This window comes from Rana temporaria, chromosome 1 (genome assembly GCF_905171775.1).
Source record: "Rana temporaria chromosome 1, aRanTem1.1, whole genome shotgun sequence".
NCBI lineage: Eukaryota > Metazoa > Chordata > Amphibia > Anura > Ranidae > Rana > Rana temporaria.
This window is the reverse complement of record NC_053489.1, coordinates 407,194,464-407,219,647: the sequence shown is the minus strand read 5'-3', so window position 1 is coordinate 407,219,647 and position 25,184 is coordinate 407,194,464. Positions and strand designations below refer to the sequence as shown.

The window sequence follows — 25,184 nt, the reverse complement described above, 5'->3', positions numbered from 1 at the left end:
CAACTGCCTTGTGGGCTGGAATGCTGACTTTTCTCGATTTAGGACCCAGCCGAACCTCTCGAGGTACTGGACCGTGAGGGCCACTGCTCGTTCCAAGCCAGGAGACGAGTGATCTATGACTAGGAGGTCGTCCAGGTACGCTAGGATCGTGACCCCTTGGATCCTTAGCTTGGCTAGGATTGGAGCTAGGACCTTCGTGAACACCCGGGGGGCCGTAGCCAACCCAAAGGGAAGCGCCACGAATTGGAAATGACGCAAGGCCACCATAAAGCGTAGAAATCTTTGATGTGGCTGATAAATTGGAACATGAAGGTAGGCATCCTTTATGTCTATGGATGCCATGAAGTCGTCCTTCTGGAGTGTGGCAGCTGCTGACCGCACGGATTCCATCCGAAATGAGCGGACCTTTAGGTATGCATTTACCATCTTTAGGTCCAAAATTGGCCTGACATCTCCGTTGGACTTTGGGATGATGAATAGGTTGGAGTAGAAACCCAGCCCTTGTTCTAGGACTGGTACCTCTACTATTACTTCCTGGGAGAGTAAATGATTCAATGCCGTCATTAATGCGGCTCCCTTCTCCGGATCGTTTGGAACCCTTGACTCCTGGAAATGAGGAGGAGGAAACTTTAGGAAGTCTAGTTTGTAGCCCGTAGCCACGGAAGACCGTACCCATCTGTCGGGAATGCTGGCTTCCCAAACCTCTGAAAAGAGACGCAGCCTTCCCCCCACCCTCGTGGGTGGGGGCGCCCCTTCATAAGGTCGGCTTGGGGGCTGGTTTTGCTGGTTTGCGAAACCACTGCTTCTTGCCTCTAGCGGCCTGTCCCTGCGATTTGTTGTTGAAGTTAAAGTTTGATCTTGCAGGAGGCCGTCGATACTGTTTGGCATTAGAGGGCCCCTGCCCAGGGGAGTGCTGTCGTTTAAACGCAGGCCCCTGAAACTTTTTCTTGGTTGGCAAAAGAGTACTTTTGCCGCTTGAAATGGTCTGAATGTATTTATCCAGGTCTTCTCCGAAGAGTCGTCCTCCATGGAAGGGGAACCCTACCAGGAGCTTCTTGCATGGGGGCTCGGCCTCCCAGCTCTTTAACCATAAGAGTCTTCTCATATGGATAAGGGATAACGATAAACATGACGCTTGCTGGATAGAATCCTTAATCACGTCTACCGTAAAGCGTATGGCCCTAGGGACATCAGAAAATTCTTCTGCCTGCTGGGCAGGAATAAGTTTAAGCATCTGCTTAGTTTGATCCGATAATGCTTGTGCAACCCCAATCGCAGCCACAGCTGGCTGCACTACTGCCCCTGCAGTAGTGAAGGAGCTTTTAAGTAGTGCTTCCAAGCGTTTATCAACCGGATCCTTGAACACCTGTATGTTTTCTACAGGGCATGTTAAAGATTTGTTAACACATGAGATGGCTGCGTCCACCGCCGGGGTTGCCCATCTCTTGGAAAATTTATCTTCCATAGGATATAAGGCAGAGAATCTTTTAGGTGGTAAAAAGATTCTATCTGGCTTGGTCCAATCTTGGAACATAACTTCCTCTAGCAGAGGATGGATCGGAAAAACTGCGTTGTTTTGAGGCGCCTTTAGAGAGCCCAAAGCTGAAACAGTCGATACTTGGAGATCTGGTACTGGCAAGTTGAATGCACTATGGACCAAGTCCGTTAAGGCTTGAACCCACCAGCTCTCCCCTTGGGAGGCTGCCCCAGACTCCCCTGTATCCGGATCCTCGATCCCCGAACCTGCTTGGTCCTTGTCCAAGAGGTCGTCCAATTCCCCTGCGGAAAGGACCTCCTCCTCTGAGGGTCCACGCTCGGGCGACGGAGATCTATTCCGTTTTCTGCCCCGCATAGCCTTGGCTATCATCTTTTCCATTCTTTTTTCCATCTCTTTTAAGGAGGTGGACAGTACCTCGTCCGTGACCACCCTAGGGTTGGACTGACCCGTGCCAGCTCCAGCCCCAGATCCCGATGGTCCCATCAAGGCTCCCTCTCGGGAAAGCAGTGGCATAACTTTGTCCGAAACCTCAGACTCTCTGGGGGAATCCCCACCTCTTGTACCCTCTGAACCAGATGCCATGGTACAATACCGAGGTACGCCCGCTAACTTATCGGTGTTTGGAACTATAAATAGTTATTTGCCCAAAAACCCGTTTGGGGGATAAAAAATGCCTTCTTTCCCTTTAATGGTTCTTTTCTCTTTTTTTTTTTTTTTCCAAACCCAAGAGAGAAAAAAACATTCTGTCCCCCTTAGTAGTATTGCCAAAAAACTGCTGAGATAGAAAAGAACAGCCTAACTCTAGGCTCCAGGACAGTCTTATTGAAGACTGTAATATCTGTTTTGGCCACTGTGTGTCCTCGGCGCCCCGTGCTGCCGCTCTGGTCTCTTCCTCTCTCAGTTCCAGCATACACTGAGCTGGGAACAAATGGAAGGGCCGCCCCTTCCTTTAACATGCTGGCCCGCCCTTCCCCCCTCAGCTAACAGCGCGAAATTGCGCCCATATCACGGGGATGCGCGCGCGCCCGCCGGCGGGGGGGGGGGTGGGGGGAAGGAGACCACACGAGGAGGCAGTTTGTCCTGTCTCCAGGCTAGGAGGAAAAACCGTGGCAGCAATCGCCTGGAGGCTTTGCAGGTAAGCACAGCTCTCTTTACTGCACACACAGGCCTCTTTCTCAATGTTTACAATACTACCAGGGAGGTCACCTTTTATGGGGAATACACATAGAGCCATCCTATCTTTAAGATATGTGACTTACTTTGCCAGATGCAGCGCATAACTTTAGGCATGTCCCCTGTGAACCCCCCCAGAAAAACCTGCTAAGAACCAAGTTCCGCAAGTTTCCCCTCACTTACCTGCTCCATGCCGCAGGACTTTGCAAAGCAAGAGGCCCAATCTTCCCCCATCTCCGTGGGGCATTGACCTTCAGGCCCTGGGTTCCTATGAAGGATCCACTGTCCTGGGCCCATATAGCACTCTGGCAACAGAAACATTAGGCCCCCAAAGGTTTCTAAGTTCTGGGCCCAGGGTCCAGCTCTCTAAAAAGAAAGCATTATGGGCTATACCCCTTTGGTTTGGGGTCCGGTTACTGACCACTTTAGCGCTGAGGCCTTTGGACAGAACCGGTTAGCCCACCTAATCCCAAGGATGTGGAGGCAAGCTAAACCATGACCAACACCTAAGACACTGGCGTAAAAACTGAGGTACTCCTCCTATGGGAGGGGGTTATATAGGGAGGGGCATTTCCTGTTTGAGATTGCCAGTGTCCATCACCTGAAGGTACTCCATATAACCCACATAGTAATGAATATGCCGCTCTGTGTCCCGTGATGTACGATAAAGAAAGTGAATCGGTTAGCTTTGTTATGAGTAATTTTAGGACAATGCCATTTTCTTATGTTGCAACAAAATGTTCATTCTTGGCAGCAACCATACTGAAGCAAAGATTCATTGTTGGTTCCTCATGGAAAACTGCTACATTCAATCAGCTCCAAATATCCAAATCAATATTCACATAAAAAAATTTGATGTGCAGCAAATAAGGATGGTATGAATAAATCCTTCTATACATGAGAGAACATTTTTGGACCTAGAGCCGCCACTTGTTTAACTCAATAGATGTGTGCCCAAATTTAGACCTTCAGCCAGCATTTATCCCTGCTATGTCTTAAAGTCCACTCATATGTTCCCCTAATAAAAGGAAGAAGAAAAAAAGAAGAAAAAAAAAAAAAAGACAAAATGTTTGCTTCATTTTTCCAACAAACTTCACCTTCTCCATGACTCGGTTCACACTACTGTGACCTGAAAGTAACGCGACTTAAAGAACGACTTTGTCAGGCGACTTTGAAGCAAGGGTGCTACAAGGGAGGGAATGCCTGGGTTATCTTCCTGTAATGTGGGATCCAAATTACATCAATATAGATTTAGACTTGGAGGCGACTTTCATTAAAGTCTATGGGCACAAGTCAGATAGAAGTAACCTTGTAGTACAGCAGTGTTTCTCAATTCCAGTCCTCAGGCCCCCCCCCCCCCCCCCCCCCAACAGGTCAGGTTTCCAGGATTTCCCTCAGATGAAAAGGCTGTGGTGTTTACTAAGGCAGTGAAACTGATCAAATCACCTGTGCAAAATAATGGAAATCCTGAAAACCTGACCTGTTGGGGGGGGGGGGGGGCCTGAGGACTGGAATTGAGAAACACTGTAGTACAGGAACCTTTTCTGAAGTCAGAGGGACTTCAGTAATGGCAATTTAAGACAGATCGCATTGAGAAACTTGGGGTCTCACAAGTTGGAACCCAAATTGCGGCAGTGTGAACCAAGACTTAGATTACATTTCTTGTGAATAAATGTTTAACTGATCTACGCAGTTACAAGGTTTAAAAAAAAAAAAAAAAACGATCTGAAGCTGCTTTTTATGTACTTCTGCTCACCTGACTGGCTCCTTTGTTGGTTCCCATCTGAAGACTAATAGTGGAATGATCCATGGGTGGCAAGATATTATGCTTTGGGTCATAGAGATGCCTTCTTGTCCCATATGCAGTCATGCCAGACTGGCTGGCACATTTATTTGTCCCCATCTACACAAGGACAAAAAAAACAAGTTACAAACGTTTATTGGTTAGAATATAATCCAGCCTTAACATCTGAGATGTATATTTCACACAAGCTTCCCTGAAAGATTACAGATCCAAATGTAAAAGACAGGGCTGGCTCTATAAAAGCCAGTTGATTTTATCCTGATCTGGGTCGGTTAAGTTCAGATACAGAACAGAAGCGATTCAAGCAGTAAAGACAGATCTCCCCATAGCAAGTGAAATTAGCACACCAATACACAGGACCCAACTTGAATTTGGCCACAGAATTTACATCAGACATGCAGGTTCAAACACTTTTAGGTAACATGCATTCAGCAAGCATGCCTTGTACACTTCTCTGCCAAGGGTACCAATTTAATGGAGAACAAAGGGGTAAATTGTAAAGAGAAACATGCTCAGTACTCGTTTTTAAGGATAGTAGAAACTGGACAAGGTTGGCAACAGGATTATACACTTGCTTATCCAACATTAACTCCTATAGAATGTCCCTGGCACCCAGTTTAATGCCCTTTCATGTGAACCAATTTAGCCAAATTAAAACGCCAGTTTGAGATGCCCAAGCTTAGCTTGCAATGACTGGGTTTGGCATGGGAGAACCATGCTTCAATAGCAGTTAAAGTAGAATTCCAAGCTAACCAATTACTCTTAAAAACTGACCATTCCCTCATCCTAATACCAATGTTTACTAACCTGCATAGGAAAGATATGTATACTTCTTATACCATTTTCAAGCCAATATGGTCCGGCCATGTTATCTCCTGTGGTAGACGCAAGAAAAGGAGGAGATGGCGCTCTTACAACAGCTAGCAATATCTGGAGCAGTGATGTCACCTATAGACTTCAATAGCCCATCTGTTGTCAACGCTCCCTCCTCTCCCCTGCATGACTGAACTGGAGCAGCCTAAAAATAGGTCATCTATCTTTCTTGGACAAATTAGTAAGCATTGGTGTTAAGAGGAGGGAGGGGACAGTTTTAGGAGTACTTAGGGTTACACCGGAATTCAACTTTAAGGCCTGAAGTATTCTGCCTGCCCCACCCACTTGCTGTAAAGAAAAAAAATAATCGACTCAAAAAGGCATCATTTGTGTAGTAACCCGTTTAAATAACTTTTCACCAGTATTAGCTTAAAATTTCCACATCAACACCTCCAACCATCCTTACCTGTAGTCCTATAACACACTGCCCTGCCTTCTTTGTATTGTCATCAAAGTTTCTTTGCTGCTTCTCAGAATATTTCACCCCAATATCCACATCACTCTGAAGACCTCTTGTCTTTGCCTAAAACAGAAAAAAAAGAAACAATTTAAATGAGATGAAAAAGCAAGGTTCCGTGTTTCTCCACCTTTTTTCAGTTGAGGAACCCCATTCGAATATGTAAAAAAGCTAAAACATAACATTTTACATAATGCAGCAACACCCACACATGTGGGATATCCAACATTAGAGAATTTTTCATGAACACACCCCTTTGCACACTGCTATTGACTAGTATTCCAAGGTTTCAATTCTCCCTCATTAAGCTAATGTGACCCCAGCACTGACGGAAAGGTGCAGGGGAGAGGCAAACAAGAATACTGTTTAGGCACTGGAAGTCCTTCCAATCAACCGATGACACCACTGGTTGTTAGGATATCGGCGGCTAGAACGTTGCATTGGTACACAATGAAAAACTGGTAAAAAACCTTCACAAGCATTTTAATACACAAATAGTGTTGCACGGATCCCACTTCAAGACAGAGTACATACAAGTACCCATACTTTCTCTCCCTCCCCAGTACTTGCCGATATCGATTACCAATACTTTATGTCTTGTGACAGCAGCACCGATGAGGCGGTAATTGTTTTTTTTACAATTTATATTATCTTTTACAAATGCTCTAAACAGAGCCCTGACATCTCCCCTTTTGAGACAGGGAAAGGGACCAAAGGACAGATTCCTCAGTCCCTTTCTTGGTAGCCTCAGAGGCTACAGACAGAGGCTCCTGTTCATCCATAAACTGAAGCACAGTTTACCCTCTCCAAAACTGAGCATTGTAGAGTCAGTGATCACTGCCTCTGTTCATTCAGAAAAGAAAGGAGCAAGTAAATTAAAGATTTACCAGATCCTTCCTGACAGATCCAGGAAACAATTGGTGCCCATCGCTACACTGACAACACCACCGGCTGTACTGGCCTCCTGCCAGGTATCAGGTCAAGCATCGGAGCATTTGCATGAGTACAAGCACTCGTGCAAATGCTGGGCGCAACCCTACTAAACAAATTGAAGCCAACCGCCAGCTAACAATTTAGAAGCAGTTACAGCCGTTTTATTCCCTTTTGAGATAACGATTTTACAAAAAGATTTTACAAAATAAAAGATGATGATCCTTGCAAGCACTCCTGTCAGAAATAAGTGGTTCGTTTCAACCACCGCTACATTTGCAGAACAGCTTGTTCTTTAAAATTAAATAAAATTTATACCATTTCTAAATTTTATCTGAAACATTACAGCACTAGATAAAAACAAAAAACATCACAATAGGAATCACCAGCAAGTTATTTGTCATTAATCCGATTCTTAAAACACATGAAGAAAATATACCATTCCAGCTAGGGCCAGCAAAGCAACTTGTACTTGGGTCATATTGCCATTCTCAAACAGGTCATTTGCTTCAAACAGATCTACAGACTTCATCCCATAACTAGACGTGGCTCTGATAAAGTTTGAGAGATTTTCCAGCTGTGGGACAGAAAATGAATCAGTATTCGGTGCAAGAATCACATACAGTACATTACTTCTAAACGTATTCCGCATGGAAATAAATTAGCACTTTTTTTTTAGCATTGGGATAAACTTTTCATGCATTCCCAGTCAACATAAAATTGCAATCCACATAGTTTTGAATTGTTATAAATGTAAAAATATTGTTTGCCGTCATTTACCCTAGAAAAATGTTGTCTCAGAAAAATTGCAAAAACAAAGAGAAGTACATACAGTGCCTTGCAAAAGTATTCTCCCCCTTGGCTTTTTGCCCATTTTGTAACATTACAGGCTTTTAGTTCAATTATATGTGATGGATCAGAACACAATAGTCTAACTTGGTGATGAAAAACCATACATGAAACGATTTTTCAGGAAAAAATAAAAGATAATTGGCATGTGTGCGTATGTATTTAGTTATGAAGCCTATAAAAAGCTCTGGTGCAACCAATTACCTTCATAAGTTGCATAATTAGTGAAATGATGTTCACCTGTGCACAATCCAAGTGTAAAATGATCTGTCATTACACAAATTATATATCTATCTATCTCTTTGATGATCCATAGGATTGCCATCAAATATATCATAACCAAATGGAAACATGGCACAACAGCAAAAAAAATAAAAAATAAATACCTTCAAAGTTGTGGACATGTCATGTGAATTAAAATGATGCCAATCCTCAAAACAGTCCATGTTAATTCTAGGTTGTGAGGCAACAAAAACATAAAAAAATGCCAAGGGGGTGAATACTTTTGCAGGGCATTGTACATTGCAGATGCCTTTTGGGCTGCTAAGGACTACAAAGTTTGCAGGAACAGTACTCACTTTTCAAACAAAGTACCTCATTACTACCAACCTAGGGCCAGATTCAGGTAGGACTTACGCCGACGTATCTTCTTATACGCCGTGCAAGTCCACGGATGTGCCGTCGTATCTATGCGCCGTATTCTTGAAACCAGACACGCCTGAATTCTGGCTCCATCCGACCGACGTAAGTCTCCTACGCCGTCGTATCTTGGGTGCATATTTACGCTGGCTGCTAGGGGCGCTTCCATTGATTTACCCGTTGAATATGTAAATGACCTAGATACGCCGATTCAAACACGTACTTGCGCCCGTCGCAGTAAGCTACACCGTTTACGTAAGGCGTACGTCCGGCGTATAGTTATCCCTCAAAGCAGGGGTAAGTCATGTTAAGGTATGGACGTCGGAACAGCCGTCGGATTTTACGTTGTTTACGCAAGTCGTACGTGAATGGGGCTGGGCGTAGGTTACGTTCACGTCGTACGCATTGAGCCGTCGTTTCTTAGGGAGTATATGCGACATGATTCTGAGCATGCGCCGTTCGTACGGCCATGCATTTACATGGGGTCATGACTCATTTTAATACAACACGCCCACTACCTGCCTACTTTGAATTAGGCGGGCTTACGCAGGCCTATTTACGTTACGCTGGCGTAAATATGGGAGCAAGTGCTTTGTGAATACTCAGCTTGCCTCTCAATGTTACGTCGGCGTACGGCATATGAGATGCGCTACGCCGGCTCAAAGATGCGCCGATGTACCTGAATATGGCCCCTAGTGGGGGGGGGGGGGAGAAGACTGACAATCCACAACTTGTGGCAGGTGACATGGCCAGGTGACAATCCACAACTTGTGGCCAGGTGACAATCCACAACTTGTGGCAGGTGACGTGGCCAGGTAACGTGGCCAGTGAACAATCCACAAATTGTGGCAGGTGACGTGGCCAAGTGACATGGCAGGTGACGTGGCCAGTGGACAATCCACAACTTGTGGCAGGGCCAGGTGACGTGGCAAGTGGACAAATCACAACTTGTGGCAAGTGGACAATCCGCAGCTTGTGGCAGGTGATGTGGCAAGTGACACGCTAAATACAAGTACACTGCTGCTCTCTCAGCCGCTACTCCTTTGGTCTCACAAAATGGCTGAAATGGTTAAATACTGTTTTTTGAGCTTAGGGAGGGTCTTATGATGTTTAACTAAATGCTTATAAAAACGCAAACGCGGTAAAACGCTGGGAAATTCACGGCAAAACGGGCGTTTTTAAACGCCGGCTTTAGCCTTTAAAACGTATGTTTAGCAGAGTTTGCACCGGCGTCCCGTGTGCATGGGGCCTAAGAATTCCATGTTGGTTTACAACCTATTGTCTGCATTTGGTACATACTGTATTCAATTGCAGACCATGTGCATGCTGACCTGCCGAAAACAAGTTAAAAAGGTGTCTAGCTTTCTGGAAGTTTTGTTCTTGCCACTTACTGCCAACATGTTCATTGACGTCACAGGTTTGCATCATTCAGCTTGAGTTTATTGCACCTCTTGTTGCTACATGCCTACAGTATATACTGTATCCTAAAGGCATATTTGGATGAAAAGCAGAACACTATCTGCAAACATTTTCAATTGAAAGGCAGTTTGATGCTTGCTTCCCTGATTCTCCCCTCCCTCCACTGTCCCCTGATCTATGGAGTCAGGCTGCACATGCTCAGCTTGGTGTCTATTGCTAGAGGTTTTTTCTTCTTGGGAGTGCATAGGTTATCACAAAGGGCCAATTAGCACTGCCCAGACAGAGGGTCAGGGGTCTTGCAGTTTCATAGGACAGTTAGAAAACCCCTACAAGCTTTAACCAGTGCTTGGCTGGACACTGATAGAAATCACAAGACTGCTCCAACTGCTGATGAGAATATAGGATTTTTTCATCATACTTGCCTATAAAATCATTTTCTGAATAAATCACAGGACACAGTTAGGCAAATAATCATTACCTGCTGGATTATACTTCATCTCCAGGTAAATGGACACTGGTAGACCAAAGGTCTTTAGACAGGAAGTGATCCCTTATATAATCCACTCCCATACATGAAGTACTTCAGGTTTTGTAACAAGCACTGAATCCTTAAAGGAGAAGAGGGACCTCTGTGTGATGTATTCAAAGAAAATAATTTTACAGGTATGATGAAAAAATCCTATTTTCTTTATTGTACATCACGGGACAAAGGCCAACATTCATTACCTACTGGGACGTCCCAGAGCAATAGCCTTGAGGGGAGGGAGACACTCTGCCAAACAATAGCCATCAGACCTTATATGGCAGTACCCAGTACACTGCGGCCGAAAGCCGAATCCTCGGCTGCTCGAACATCCACTTGATAAAATTGTGAACGTATGCACAGAAGACCAGGTGGCAGCCTTACAAATCTGAGCCAGATACCTGATGGAGAAAACCCCAGGAGGTTCCTACACTCCTGGTAGAATGAGCTTTCACCCTGGGAGGAGCCTTACATCTCAGACTGTAGGCCTGAATGACCAACCGGTGGACCCAATGGGCAATGGATGCTGCCTGTCGTTTTTTTACCAGGAGTCTTATCTAGACAAATAAACTGACTGCTCGCACTACATCTAAGGCGTGCAATTTTTCTTCCATCGAACGAGGCCGAGAAAAAAAAAAAAAAAAGGGCAAAAACAATGTCCTGATTCAAATGAAAGGCTGACACCACCTAAGGGAAGAAGGATGAAACAGTATTTAACATGACCCTAGCCGGGGTGATGGTAAATTAAAACTGCCAATTACCTTTTCTCATCAGCAGTTAGAGCAGTCTATCAGTGTCTGGTTAAAGCTTGTAGGAATAGTTTTTATTCTCCCATGATTGTCCTATGAGGCTGCAGGACTCCTGGCCCTTTGTCTGAACAGTGCTGACTGACCCTGTGCTGATCACATGCACTCTCCAAACCAAAAAAAAAACACCCACACACTTCTCTAGCAATACATACCAAACTGAGCATGTGCAGCTTGCCCCAAGGCTCAGTTTCATCAGCAGATAGATTGGGGACGGTGGAAGGAGGGAGGAGGTTAAGAAGTTAGAATCAAAACAGCCTTTACACAATGCAGAGGATAAACCCCTTCGGTTCCAAAGTATAACAAGCATGCTTTACTGCATATACAGACTGATTTTACTGTTATTGGTTGAGTAACCCATTAAAGTTAAACTTAGTAAGTGGCTGTCTCGTTGCAGATCTTTATCTTTCCCCGCAATGTTAAGGGGACCTTGTACCTCTGTAAACTAAATAAAAAATTTTGTTGGATTAAAAAAAAAAAAAAAAGTTAAACTTTAGGCAGAAAATTAAGTTCTGATAGATCATTTCAGGCTGGCCGCTTTTGCAGGTATAGATTTTATTACTACACAGGATTTATATAGCGCCAACAGTTTATGCAGAGCTTTACTAAATAAGGGCAGACAGTACAATTATAATTTTGCAGTAGGAATCTGAGGGCCCAATCTAAGAGGGAGAGTGAAGAGATGCAAAAAAAGTTAAATACCCTAATATGTAAAACATTTAAAAAAAGTGCCAATACTGTTTAAAATCCAGTAATACTGTCTCGCCCTGCTCGGAACATAATCAGCTGCTCTCTAGCACTGCTGAATTTGTGGAGGCCGCGGACAACCTAAAGATTTAATACTGCTCAGGGATCCTGGGCTTCAGGGGTCCATGCTGCACAGGGATCCTAGTATCCTCCAGCAGGAAGAAACTGAAAATGCTAAAGGAAATTTACAGCACACCAATTTTGGTAGCATATTTATCATTGTTCCTTGCTAAAGCATCAAGTGGTCATTGGTAAAGTTCCACTTTAAGGACGCTGATTTCCAAGTACAGTCATGGCTAAACATTTTTGACACTTCAGATTACTCCTTACCTGATGCCAGTTTTGTTTGGAAACATTGACTTTTGGAATGGAGTTTGGACTTAACTTGTTCATGAGTCTAAGATGGAAAAGTGAAAAAATAATTAGTATTAGTAGTAGTAGTAGTAGTAGTAGTAGTAGTAGGGAAAACTAGCTCCAGCACAATAGTTTAACTCCAAATTTGGACGCACTTCAATGCTTTTATTAGCACACTAGCATGCATTTTCATGATTTAAATGGAAATGCATGTGTAATAAAATACATGTGTGAATCCTGCCAAAGTGTGGCTCCACTAAGCAACAGAGTTTCACCTTTCAATAAGCGGAAATGACACCTGGAATCTGGTTGGCTGTTGCAGGCAACAGTTCAACTGGTTTGAGCTTATATTTACAACCCCCAGTGCCGATTTCCTAACACTGCTGTTACCTGCATGGCAGTGTGAAGTGTGCAAAGCTCTTCGCATTTACAGTAAGGGTAAAGTGCAATATATCAACCAAGTTTCCTTTCCCCATAAAGGAAGAAAGGGGAGGCAGGCAATTGTTTCAAGAGGTTCTAATATACATCACAACGAGAGAACAGATTTCTAGAACCATTTAAAAAAATTGCTTTAGATAAGAGGCATCAATTTGATCCCCTACAAAAAAGGAACTACTTAACCAGCCATCAGAAGCAGACATTTAAAACTGCCATGGCCTGTCGACTGAGGGCCACCAATAGAAAATGGCAGTGTGTCCACCTCCCATCTACTGGCATAAAGTGGTCTTTAAGCAGAGGGGCTGTTCGAATGGGATAGCAAGAGGAGTGTTGAAGGAAGACTACAATTTTTTTTTTTTAAACTAACACGTAACACTGCAACCCATGGCATCTTGTATTTTAATTGTATTTCCATTTCACTCATTAATTCCTTAAAAATAGTCCTAAAAATTATTGCAACATAGCAATCTGGAGGCGGTCTAAACACTTCTAGTATATGAATGCAAACAAATGTATTCCCTGCTTGTGTGATTGGCAGGCAGCGATCGGGAGCTTTCCACTAGCCGTCGCCAACCGTGCTGGGAGCGGGCTCTCGGCACAGCTGTTTTTTGCAATATTACACGCAAATATGCAGCCACTTCACACCAAGGGCCACTCGCTGAGGCTGCATATTTCCGTGCTGTTGGCGCCAAGAGGTTATTGAATAAATTTTATTGAAAAGTAGAGTTATACTTTAAATGCTCCCCATAGAAATTCAGCCACCCAGTCTGAATTGTCAGATGACAGCTTTATGTTTATGGGTCAGGCATGAATGCTCAGGCAAACCAAGATTAACGATCATATATGCATCCGTAAACAAGGGTGCCTGTATAGATAATTTGCACTGCAAAAAGGGTGGTAGGCCAATCACAGGACCAAGGGAGCCCACGAACAACCCAAAATTTTGCAAGTGCCCCTTTCCAACCCCTTATTCTATGAAATAGGGTTCCCCAAGTCCTAATAAACACTTCTGATTATCAACAGAACCCACTCTTCTCACAAGAATGTCCAACTTGCTGAAACAGCTCTGCAAATAAAAGTGTTCCCCTTCCTCCAAAGGAAAGGCAATGAACACACTTTTTTTAGAGCAAGTCTAGTCATAGAAAAGAGTGGGGAGACCTGCCTGCACAAGGACAACAGATGTCTTATTGTCCCTCACTTTTAGTACCAGTTCACACTCGTACGATGTCAGACATTGCATGCGATTCACACCGCACTGCTGTGCAGATCAAATGCAATGTGAATATATGTATGGCTCAATTTGCATTCGGACCACAATTGTGCAGGACTTTTTTGTCCACACCAGAATCGAATAGGTGTTCACACCCATACAATCCGATTCCTGTCCGATTACACAGTTCGCACTGCAATGTGCGTACCGATCTGGGGGTGTCATTAAAGCGCATGTGCGCTCAAAAAAAATATTAAAAGCCAGCAGCTACAAATACTGCAGCTGCTGACTTTTAATATTAGGACACTTACCTGTCCTGGAGTCCAGCGGCGTCCGCAGCAGAGGACGAGCGATCGCTCAACACTCTGCTGCTCCCCCCCCCTCCATCCACGCTGAGGGAACCAGGAAGTGAAGCGCTCTGGCTACACTGCCCGGTTCCCTACGGCGCATGCGTGAGTCGCGCTGCGCCCACCGATTGGCTCCCGCTGTGTGCTGGGAGCCGAGTGTTCCCAGCATACAACGGGGGACGGACGGGATGCCAGGAAAAAAAAAAGTATTTTGCCCGTGTCGTGTGGCCGGAAGTGGGTGCAAATACCTGTCTGTAGACAGGTATCTGCACCCCCTCCCCCCTGAAAGGTGTCAAATGTGACACCGGAGGGGGGAGGGTGCCGATCAGCGCGACGTCACTTTAGGGTGGAGATCCACTTTAACTTTAACATCAACACCCGCATAGGGCAGTGTGAACTGCTTGCCAGTTGAATACAATGCGGGAACCGACACTTAGTGGAAATATCTGCCCACATATTTGTTTTATTAGAAAATCAATCAATAAAATTCTCCAAAAACATCTTCCTATTTTCATGCAACAGAATATTAATAAAAATGGAAAACCTAAAATACTTACTCACACAAGATGACACCATCCTTTAATCCCTTCTGGAAGTCTGGACCAATGGACATTCCAGTGACCTCTTCCATCCATATTTTAAGTTCGGCCTCCTTTTGAGTATCATATTTCTGAGCCAACTAGAAAACGAGAGAAAAATTGTAGGAAAAAAGTAAGGTATCAAAAACTGCCTGTACTTGCCTTCCCTATGTTACCCCACTGTCCAGGTCTGCTGCCAGAGCCTCCAAAAATTCCAATGTAAAATATTTAACTTTTAAAAGGAGCCAGCCATCAGAGAAAGGACTTATACTTGGCAACTAGCAACTTGTACACCCATCGCAGGAAGTTGAAATAATGTCAAAATGTACCCCATTACACAGAAGTATTGTTTTATGATAGCAGTAGGGAAGAGCGCAGAAGATGAGCACAGAGAGCCTGAAATTTTCCTCTAGAACGAGCCAAGTGCAGGTTTAACCATTTCAATACTAGGTACTTTTAACACCTTCCTGCCTAGGCCAATTTCTCAACTTTCAGTGCCACGCACTTTAACCACTTCCATACTGGGCACTTACGCCCCTTCCTGCCCAAGCCAATTTTCAGCTTTCAGCACTGTCGCACTTTGAATGACAATTGCGCGGTCGTGCTACACTGTACCCAAACAATTTTTTTATCATTTTGTTCCCACAAATAGAGCTTTCTTTTGGTGGTATTTGATCACCTCTGCGGTTTTTATTTTTTGCGCTATAAACAAAAGAAGAGTGACAATTTAAAAAAAAAAACACTATTTTTTACTTTTTTTATTTAATAAATATCACAATTTAAAAAAAAAAAAACATTTTTTTTCCTCAGTTTAGGCCGATATGTATTCTTCTACATATTTTTGGTAAAAAAAAAAAATCGCAATGATCATATATTGATTGGTTTGCGCAAAAGTTATAGCGTTTACAAAATAGCTGATAGATTTATGGCATTTTTATTTTATTAATTTTTTTACTAGTATTGGCGGCGATTTGCGATTTTTTTACTGTCACCGTGACATTGCGGCGAACACATCGGACACCTTTGACACGTTTTTGGCGCCATTCACATTTATACAGCGATTAATGCGATAAATATGCACTAATTACTGTATAAATGTGACTGGCATTCAAGGGGTTAACACTAGGGGGTGAGGGAGGGGTTAATATGTATCCCTAAATTGTGTTCTAACTGTGGGGAAAGGGGGGTGACTGGGGGAGGTGACCGATGCTGTGTCCCTATGTACAAGGGACACAGATCGGTCTCCTCTGTCCCCTGACAGGACGTGGAGCTCTGTGTTTACACACAGAGCTCCACGTCTTGTCCCTGTAGCCGCCGATTCCGAGTGCCTGGCGGACATCGCGACCGCCAGGCACGCGCATCGGCATCTCGGGGACGCGCCGCGCTCGCGCGCCCCCCAGTGGCCGCAAGAATACAGGACGCCAAATGACGTCCTGTTGAATTTTCAGAGTAACCGTGGAGCCGTCATTTGACGATGGCCCGGTACTCTAGTGGTTAAATGACAACTGCACCATTAAAAAAAAAAAAAAAAAAAAAAAAAAAAAGAGCGCCCTCAGTCCAGACGCTTCACTTTCAAACAGAAAGACCATACAGGAGGTACGAGTAGAAATTTGGAGGGAATGTCTGCAGGAGCCCGCCATTGCACTCCTGACTGAGGGATCCTGCAGGCTTCTGTGAAAAAACAAAAACAAACACATACATTTTATCCCTGCAAAAATATGTGCATTTTTTATTTTTAGAAAGGGTGAAATAATCCTTTAAAGAAGCTCTGTAGCAAACAAAGTTTTGAAGTGACCCATAAAATGTAGAAGACTGCAACATTGTACCCCACCTATACAGGTGAGCATGGATAATAGAATTCTGTGTTCAGTACAAAATACACATGAGCCTCCATGTTTTCTTCACAGATATGAGCACAGAGAAAGACAACCAATATAGAAACAAAGCCCCCACCCTGACATATACAGAGCCTTTCCAGATCTGAGCTATTTTAAATTGTGATACTCCTCTCTGGGATGGTGAAAGTGAGTAATTAGCTTTGGGCAATGTTGTGTTATTCATACAGGGTGTGGAATCTACTGCAGTGTCATTGTACCAAATCAAAAGACAACCTTACTCCAACCCAGTTTTAAATGATGAAATCAACTACTTGATCTTATCAGTATAGACATGCCAAGAATAATAAAAAGAAAGAGGTCATATGAGCTTTTACATACAGAAAGGGATGGTAAAAGAATGCCAATAAAACATTGTGCAACAAGCAAACTTTAAGCCCTGGTTCACACTGGGCTGCGGGAGTGAAGCCGTGCGAGTTCAGCTGAACTCGCACGATTTCATCCCCGCTGGCAGTCCCCATTTCGGCCGCGATTTCAGAGACATCTGTGCAGGTTTCTGCACAGATGTCAATGTAAATCGCGGCCCGAAATCGCAAAAAGTAGTACAGGAACTACTTTTTGAAATCGGTGCAGCGCCGCACCGATTAGGACGGTGCCATTGGAGACAAATGCTGCCGATTTGAGATGCGATATGACATGTCAAATCGTACCAGTGTGAACCAGGCCTAAAGCCCAGATCAAGTACACAGGTAAAAAAAAAAAAAAAAAAAAAAAAAAAAAAGAGATTTTTAATACAGCTTACCTGTAAAATCTTTTTCTTGGAGTACATCACGGGACACAGAGCGGCATTCATTACTATATGGGTTATATGGAGTACCTTCAGGTGATGGACACTGGCAATCTCAAACAGGAAATGCCCCTCCCTATATAACCCCCTCCCATAGGAGGAGTACCTCAGTTTTGTAGCAAGCAGTATGCCTCCCAAAATGGTCCCCAAAAGAGGGGTGGGAGCTCTGTGTCCCGTGATGTACTCCAAGAAAAAGATTTTACAGGTAAGCTGTATTAAAAATCTCTTTTTCTTTATCGTTACATCACGGGACACAGAGCGGCATTCATTACTATATGGGATGTCCCAAAGCAATGCTTACAATGAGGGGAGGGAGAACATCTCCAAAGACAAAAGGATTTAATTTAGAGATATACTCAAATCATAATAAATCCAACTTAGTTGAGAAAAATAATTTTAAATTTTAAATTTAACTCAAAAAAAGGGGAGCCCCCGGAATCCGAGGGTCTCAAACTGCAGCCTGCAGCACTGCCTGCCCAAAGGCTGTATCAGTGTTCCTTCTTACGTCCAACTGGTAGAATTTTGTAAACGTGTGGACAGAAGACCATGTTGCCGCCTTGCAAACTTGAGCCATAGAGATCTGGTGATGTGCTGCCCAGGAGGCGCCCATGGCCCTAGTAGAATGAGCCCTTAATGATACTGGAGGAGGCAACCCTTTCAAGCCGTAGGCCTGAGTGATTAACTGCTTAATCCACCTAGAGATGGTGGACTTTGCAGCTGCCTGCCCCTTCTTGGGCCCATCCGGTAAAATGAACAACACATCCGTTTTCCGGATCTTCTCTGTAGCTTTAAGATAGGCCCTCATGGCCCTGACAATATCCAAGGTATGCAGCAACCCTTCCTTTCTAGAAGTGGGTTTAGGGAAGAAGGATGGTAATACCAAATCCTGGTTTAGATGAAAACTGGATATAACCTTCGGTAGGAAGGAAGGATGAGGGCGGAGAACGACCTTGTCCTTATGAAAAATAAGATATGGTTCCTTACAGGATAAGGCCGCCAGTTCCGATACTCTTCTTGCGGAAACTATGGCGACCAAAAATACTAACTTCCTTGTCAGTAAAACCAAAGGAATTTCAGCCAACGGCTCAAACGGTTGTTTCTGTAAACTTGACAGAACAAGATTTAAATCCCACGGACAAAGCGGGGATTTAACTGGAGGTTTAATACGTAAGACCCCTTGAAGGAAGGTCTTAACCAGCGAGTGGGTGGCCAGCGGCCGCTGAAACCACACTGACAGAGCTGAAATCTGTCCTTTGATTGTGCTTAATGCCAATCCCTTATCCACTCCTAGCTGGAGAAAACTTAAAACTCTATCGATGGTAAACTTGCGAGAAAGCCATAGCTTGGACTCACACCAGCTTACATAGGCCTTCCAGACCCTGTAATAAATCACCCTAGAGACCGGTTTCCTGGCTCTGATTAGGGTAGAGATTACTTTCTGAGACAGACCTCTACCCCTGAGAATCAGGGATTCAGCTTCCAGGCCGTCAAATTTAGATGCCGTAAGGCAGGGTGGAGGATCGGACCTTGCGATAACAGGTCTGGCCGTAGAGGAAGAGTCCAAGGGTCTCCCACTACCATCTTCAGGATTAGTGAATACCATGCCCTTCTGGGCCATGCTGGAGCTACCAGGATGACTGGTATGTGCTCCACCCTGATCCTGCGCAGCAGGCGGGGTAGTAACTGGAGCGGGGGAAAAGCATAAAGAAGTTTGAACTGATGCCAAGGGCAAACCAGCGCATCGGTTCCGCAGGCCATCGGATCCCTTGAGCGGGATATGAACCTGTCTAGCTTCTTGTTGAGTCTCGATGCCATGACATCCACGTCCGGCACTCCCCATCTTTGGCAGAGTGCTTGAAAGATTTGTGGATGCAGAGACCATTCCCCCGGCAATAGAGTCTGGCGGCTTAAGAAGTCCGCCTGAAAGTTGTCCACTCCTGGAATAATTTTTGCCGATATGCAGGGCACATGAGCCTCTGCCCATAGGAGAATCAAGCTCACCTCTCTCTGAGCGGCTTGACTCCTGGTTCCCCCTTGGTGATTTATGTATGCCACGGCCGTGGCATTGTCTGATTGAATTCTCACCGGGAACCCCTGCAATTTTGACGTCCAAGCCCTGAGGGCTAGTCGAGCAGCTCTGAGCTCCAAGATGTTGATGGGCAACTGCCTCTCTGGCTTTGCCCAAGTACCTTGGCGAGTGCAACCATCCAAAATTGCTCCCCAGCCCGTCAGGCTGGCGTCTGTGGTCACTATCTTCCAGGCCACTGGGCTGAAAGATTTCCCCTTCAGTAGATTCTGAGGATCTAACCACCAACACAGACTTTGTCGGACTCTTGATGAGAGCGGCAACGGGATATCCAAGGCCTGTGGCCTTCTGCTCCATGCTGACAGGATGGCTGCCTGCAGGATGCGAGTGTGGCTCTGGGCGTACGGTACCGCCTCGAATGTGGCCACCATCTTGCCTAGTAACCTCATACATAGGCGAATAGTCGGTTCTTTCTTGCTTAGAACCAGTAGGATTAATTCCTTGATGGCTTTGACCTTCATCAGAGGTAGAAACACCCTTTGTTGTTCTGTGTCTAATCTCATGCCGAGATATTCCAACTGCCTTGTGGGCTGGAATGCTGACTTTTCTCGATTTAGGACCCAGCCGAACCTCTCGAGGTATTGGACCGTGAGGGCCACTGCTCGCTCCAAGCCGGGAGACGAGTGATCTATGACTAGGGGGTCGTCCAGGTATGCTAGGATCGTGACCCCTTGGATCCTTAGTTTGGCTAGGATTGGAGCTAGGACCTTCGTGAACACCCGGGGGGCCGTAGCCAACCCGAAGGGAAGCGCCACGAATTGGAAATGACGCGAAGCCACCATGAAGCGTAGATATCTTTGATGTGGCTGATAAATTGGAACATGAAGGTAGGCATCCTTTATGTCTATGGACGCCATGAAGTCGTCCTTTTGGAGTGTGGCAGCTGCTGACCGCACGGATTCCATCCGAAATGAGCGGACTTTTAGGTATGCATTTACCATCTTTAGGTCCAAAATTGGCCTGACATCTCCATTGGACTTTGGGATGATGAATAGGTTGGAGTAGAAACCCAGCCCCTGTTCCAGGACTGGTACCTCTACTATTACTTCCTGGGAAAGTAGATGATTTAATGCCGACATTAATGCGGCTCCCTTCTCCGGATCGTTTGGAATCCTCGACTCCTGGAAATGAGGAGGAGGAAACCTTAGGAAATCTAATTTGTAGCCCGTGGCCACGGAAGACCGTACCCACTTGTCGGGAATGCTGGCTTCCCAAACCTCTGAAAAAAGTTGCAGCCTTTCCCCCACCTTCGTGGGTGGGGGCGCCCCTTCATAAGGTCGGCTTGGGGGCTGGTTTTGCTGGTTTGCGAAACCACTGCTTTCTGCCTCTAGCAGCCTGTCCCTGCGACTTGCTGTTGAAGCCGAAGTTTGCTTTCGCAGGAGGCCGTCGATACGGTTTGGCATTAGAGGGCCCCTGCCCAGGGGAGTACTGTCGTTTAAACGCAGGCCCCTGAAACTTCTTTTTAGTTGGCAAAAGAGTACTTTTGCCGTTTGAAATGGTCTGAATTTATTTATCTAGGTCTTCTCCGAAGAGTCGTCCTCCATGGAAGGGGAACCCTACCAGGAGCTTCTTGCATGGGGGCTCGGCCTCCCAGCTTTTTAACCATAAGAGTCTTCTCATATGGATAAGGATACAAAAAAATCACTGGCGCTCAATGGGAAATAACTAATATCCCATGAAATACTAAAACCCTCGTATGGGCTGAGAACAGTCCGTGCTGCAGAGATCCGGATACCCTGAAGTACCACAAATACACAAATACACCAAAAAGGAAAACTCTGCGCTCCTGAAAGTTCACCAATTATAAATCCACTTAATGTTTGTGAAGAAAAAAACATACATTAACACTTTAATTTTCGGAAGATCCAGTCCTTTATATGGTTAAAAAAGGGAAAGTTTCCACAATGTACACAATATAATAAAAAAAGTATAAAAAAAACTTTCCAAATGTCTGCATCAGACCAGCACCCTCTTCAGACTTCAAATGGTTAAAGCTTGCGGTTTTAGTTTGTGGGCTGTCTAGCAAGACATCATTAGTGCAAATGGTGAGCACAGTACATTACCCAGCCAGATGTACACATCGATCGAATGTCCTTCTCCTGGCTGATGTAACAATGTCCTAAGCTCTCTCCTATGCGGGTCTGGAAGCTTCACAGACCCGATAAATGTGACTGCTGGAGACACAGGGTGGATCAGCCTATCAGAAAGGACGCTCTCCCTGGGTGAACATGCAAGCGTCCCACGTCTGAGACACTGTTTCAGTAAACCAGCTGTACTGCAGGGAGAAGTTTAGGCGCCCTCCAGTGGGCAAATTGCAGTATGCGCTTGTTGAAAAATCAACAGTGTTGCATGGCGATTAAAATAATCGGATATAAAAGTTCTTATGCATGAATAGGATCTTCCATCATAAAAGGGGGATATTAAGAGGGGTCCTAGACGACGCGTTTCGCCCTGTGACAAAGCTCTTGTAAGGGCGAAACGCGTCGTCTAGGACCCCTCTTAATATCCCCCTTTTATGATGGAAGATCCTATTCATGCATAAGAACTTTTATATCCGATTATTTTAATCGCCATGCAACACTGTTGATTTTTCAACAAGCGCATACTGCAATTTGCCCACTGGAGGGCGCCTAAACTTCTCCCTGCAGTACAGCTGGTTTACTGAAACAGTGTCTCAGACGTGGGACGCTTGCATGTTCACCCAGGGAGAGCGTCCTTTCTGATAGGCTGATCCACCCTGTGTCTCCAGCAGTCACATTTATCGGGTCTGTGAAGCTTCCAGACCCGCATAGGAGAGAGCTTAGGACATTGTTACATCAGCCAGGAGAAGGACATTCGATCGATGTGTACATCTGGCTGGGTAATGTACTGTGCTCACCATTTGCACTAATGATGTCTTGCTAGACAGCCCACAAACTAAAACCGCAAGCTTTAACCATTTGAAGTCTGAAGAGGGTGCTGGTCTGATGCAGACATTTGGAAAGTTTTTTTTATACTTTTTTTATTATATTGTGTACATTGTGGAAACTTTCCCTTTTTTAACCATATAAAGGACTGGATCTTCCGAAAATTAAAGTGTTAATGTATGTTTTTTTCTTCACAAACATTAAGTGGATTTATAATTGGTGAACTTTCAGGAGCGCAGAGTTTTCCTTTTTGGTGTATTCATATGGATAAGGGATAACGATAAACGTGACGCTTGCTGGATAGAATCCTTAATCACGTCTACTGTAAAGCATATGGCCCTAGGGACATCCGAAAACTCTTCTGCCTGCTGGGCAGGAATAAGTTTAAGCATCTGCTTAATTTGATCCGATAATGCTTGAGCAACCCCAATCGCAGCCACAGCTGGCTGCACTACTGCCCCTGCAGTAGTGAAGGAGTTCTTGAGTAGTGCTTCCAAGCGTTTATCAACCGGATCCTTGAACACCTGTATGTTTTCTACAGGGCATGTTAACGATTTGTTAACACATGAGATGGCTGCGTCCACCGCAGGAGTAGCCCATCTCTTGGAAAATTTATCTTCCATAGGATATAGGACAGAGAATCTTTTAGGTGGTAAAAAGATCTTATCTGGCTTGCTCCAGTCTTGGAACAAAACTCCCTCTAGCAGAGGATGGATCGGAAACACTGCATTGCTTTGAGGCGCCCTTAGTGAGCCCAAAGCTGAAACCGTCGATACTTGGAGATCTGGTACTGGCAAGTTAAATGCACTATGGACCAAGTCCGTTAAGGCTTGGATCCACCAGCTCTCCCCTTGGGAGACTGCTCCAGACTCCTCTGTATCCGGGTCTTCGATCCCCGAACCTACTTGGTCCTTGTCCAAGAGGTCGTCCAATTCCCCTGAGGAAAGGACCTCCTCTTCTGAGGGTCCACGCTCGGGCGACGGAGATCTAATCTGCTTACTGCCCCGCATAGCTGTGGCTATCATTTTTCCCATTCCTTTCTCCATCTCTTTTAAAGAGGTGAGTAATACCTCGTCCGTGACCATCTTAGGGTTGGACTGACCCGCGCCAGCTCCAGCCCCAGATCCCGATGGCCCCAAGGCTCCCTCTGGGGAAAGCAGCGGCATAACCTTGTCCGAGACCTCAGAATCTCTGGGGGAATCCCCACCTCTTGTACCCTCTGACCCGGATGCCATGGTACAATACCGAGGTACACCTGCTAGCTTATTGGTACTTGGAACTATAAATAGTTAATTGCCCAAACACCTGTTTGGGGGATAAAAAATGCCTCCTCTCCCCTTGATGAATTTTTTTTTTTTTTCTATTTTTCTTCTTTTTTCTTTCTTTTTTTTTTTTTCAAATCCAGGAGAGAAAAAACCTTCTGTCCCCCTTAGTAGTATTGCCAAGAAAAAACTATTGAGATGGACAAGAACAGCCTATTTCTAGGCTTGAAAACAGTCTTCTGAAGACTGTAATATCTTTTCTGGCCACTGTGTGTCCTCGGCGCCCCGTGCTGCCGCTCTGGTCTTTTCCTCCTCAGTTCCAATCTTAGAATGAGCTGCTGGAACGAAAAAGGAAGGGCCGCCCCTTCCTTAAGCAACTGACCCGCCCTTCCCCCCTCAGCTTAACGGCGCGAATTGCGCCTATAACACGGGGACGCGCGCGCGCCCGCCGACAGGGGGGTTGGGGGGAAGGGAGCCTCTCCACGAGGAGGTCAGCGTCTTGCCTGCTTTGCAGGCTCTGAGGAGGAAGAACCGATGGAGCATCGCCTGGAGGCTTGCAGGTAAGCACAGCTCTCTGAACACACACACACACACACACACACACACACACACAGGCCCCACTCAATGCTTTTCCAACACTACCAGGGAGGTCACTTCTTATGGGGAATAATACACATAGAGCCATCCTATCATTAAGATATGTGACTAGTTTGCCAGATGCAGCGCATAACTTTAGGCATGTCCCCTGTGACCCCCCAGAAAAAACCTGCTAAGAACCAAGTTCCGCAAGTTTTCCCCTCACTTACCTGCTCCATGCCGCAGGACTTTGCCAAGCAAGAGGCCCAATCTTCCCCCATCTCCGTGGGGCTGTCTAGACCTTCAGGCCCTGGGTTCCTATGAAGGATCCACTGTCCTGGGCCCATATAGCACCCTGGCAACAGAAACATTAGGCCCCCAAAGGTTTCTAAGTTCTGGGCCCAGGGTCCAGCTCTCTAAAAAGAAAAGCATTATGGGCTATACCCCAAGGGTTTGGGGTCCGGTTACTGACCACTTTAGCACTGAGGCCTTTGGACAGAACCGGTTAGCTCACCTAAACCCAAGGATGCGGAGGCAAGCTAAACCATGACCAACACCTAAGACACTGGCGTAAAAACTGAGGTACTCCTCCTATGGGAGGGGGTTATATAGGGAGGGGCATTTCCTGTTTGAGATTGCCAGTGTCCATCACCTGAAGGTACTCCATATAACCCATATAGTAATGAATGCCGCTCTGTGTCCCGTGATGTAACGATAAAGAAAATCATCCAATGACGAAATTTAGTCTTATGTAAAAAAGCTGGAAGTACTTGTGCTCTCCAAAACAACCCATATGGGTCCCGATTGCCCCTGAAAGCTTTATAGACGCATCCTGAAAAGGCAAATCCGTTTTGACCATCTAAACTAGGGTTACCTAGGTAAAAACCAAGCTCAAGCAAATCTAGCAAACGTGTGACACACACAGAACGGCTTGCTTGTAAGAACTGAAGTGGACCTTCAGTCATTTGTTCAAGTTACCCATCTATTAAATCTTCTGCCCTTGTTTTAACTTTGGATAGTAAAACAT

The 25,184-nt window shown here is 45.1% G+C and overlaps 1 protein-coding gene across 1 annotated transcript in view; it reads right to left on the bottom strand.

Annotated features, from left to right (window-relative positions):
* The window catches only part of CNN2 (calponin 2), a 38,668-nt gene that overhangs the window by 4,192 nt on the left and 9,292 nt on the right, over positions 1 to 25,184 (bottom strand). Inside the window, exons 2-6 of the mRNA XM_040324036.1 lie at positions 14,625 to 14,746; positions 12,049 to 12,115; positions 7,175 to 7,312; positions 5,755 to 5,871; positions 4,428 to 4,574 (exon numbers count right to left, since the gene is read on the bottom strand). Of these exons, the coding sequence (XP_040179970.1) occupies positions 4,428 to 4,574; positions 5,755 to 5,871; positions 7,175 to 7,312; positions 12,049 to 12,115; positions 14,625 to 14,746 (591 nt within the window). The remainder of the gene's footprint in view (positions 1 to 4,427; positions 4,575 to 5,754; positions 5,872 to 7,174; positions 7,313 to 12,048; positions 12,116 to 14,624; positions 14,747 to 25,184) is intronic.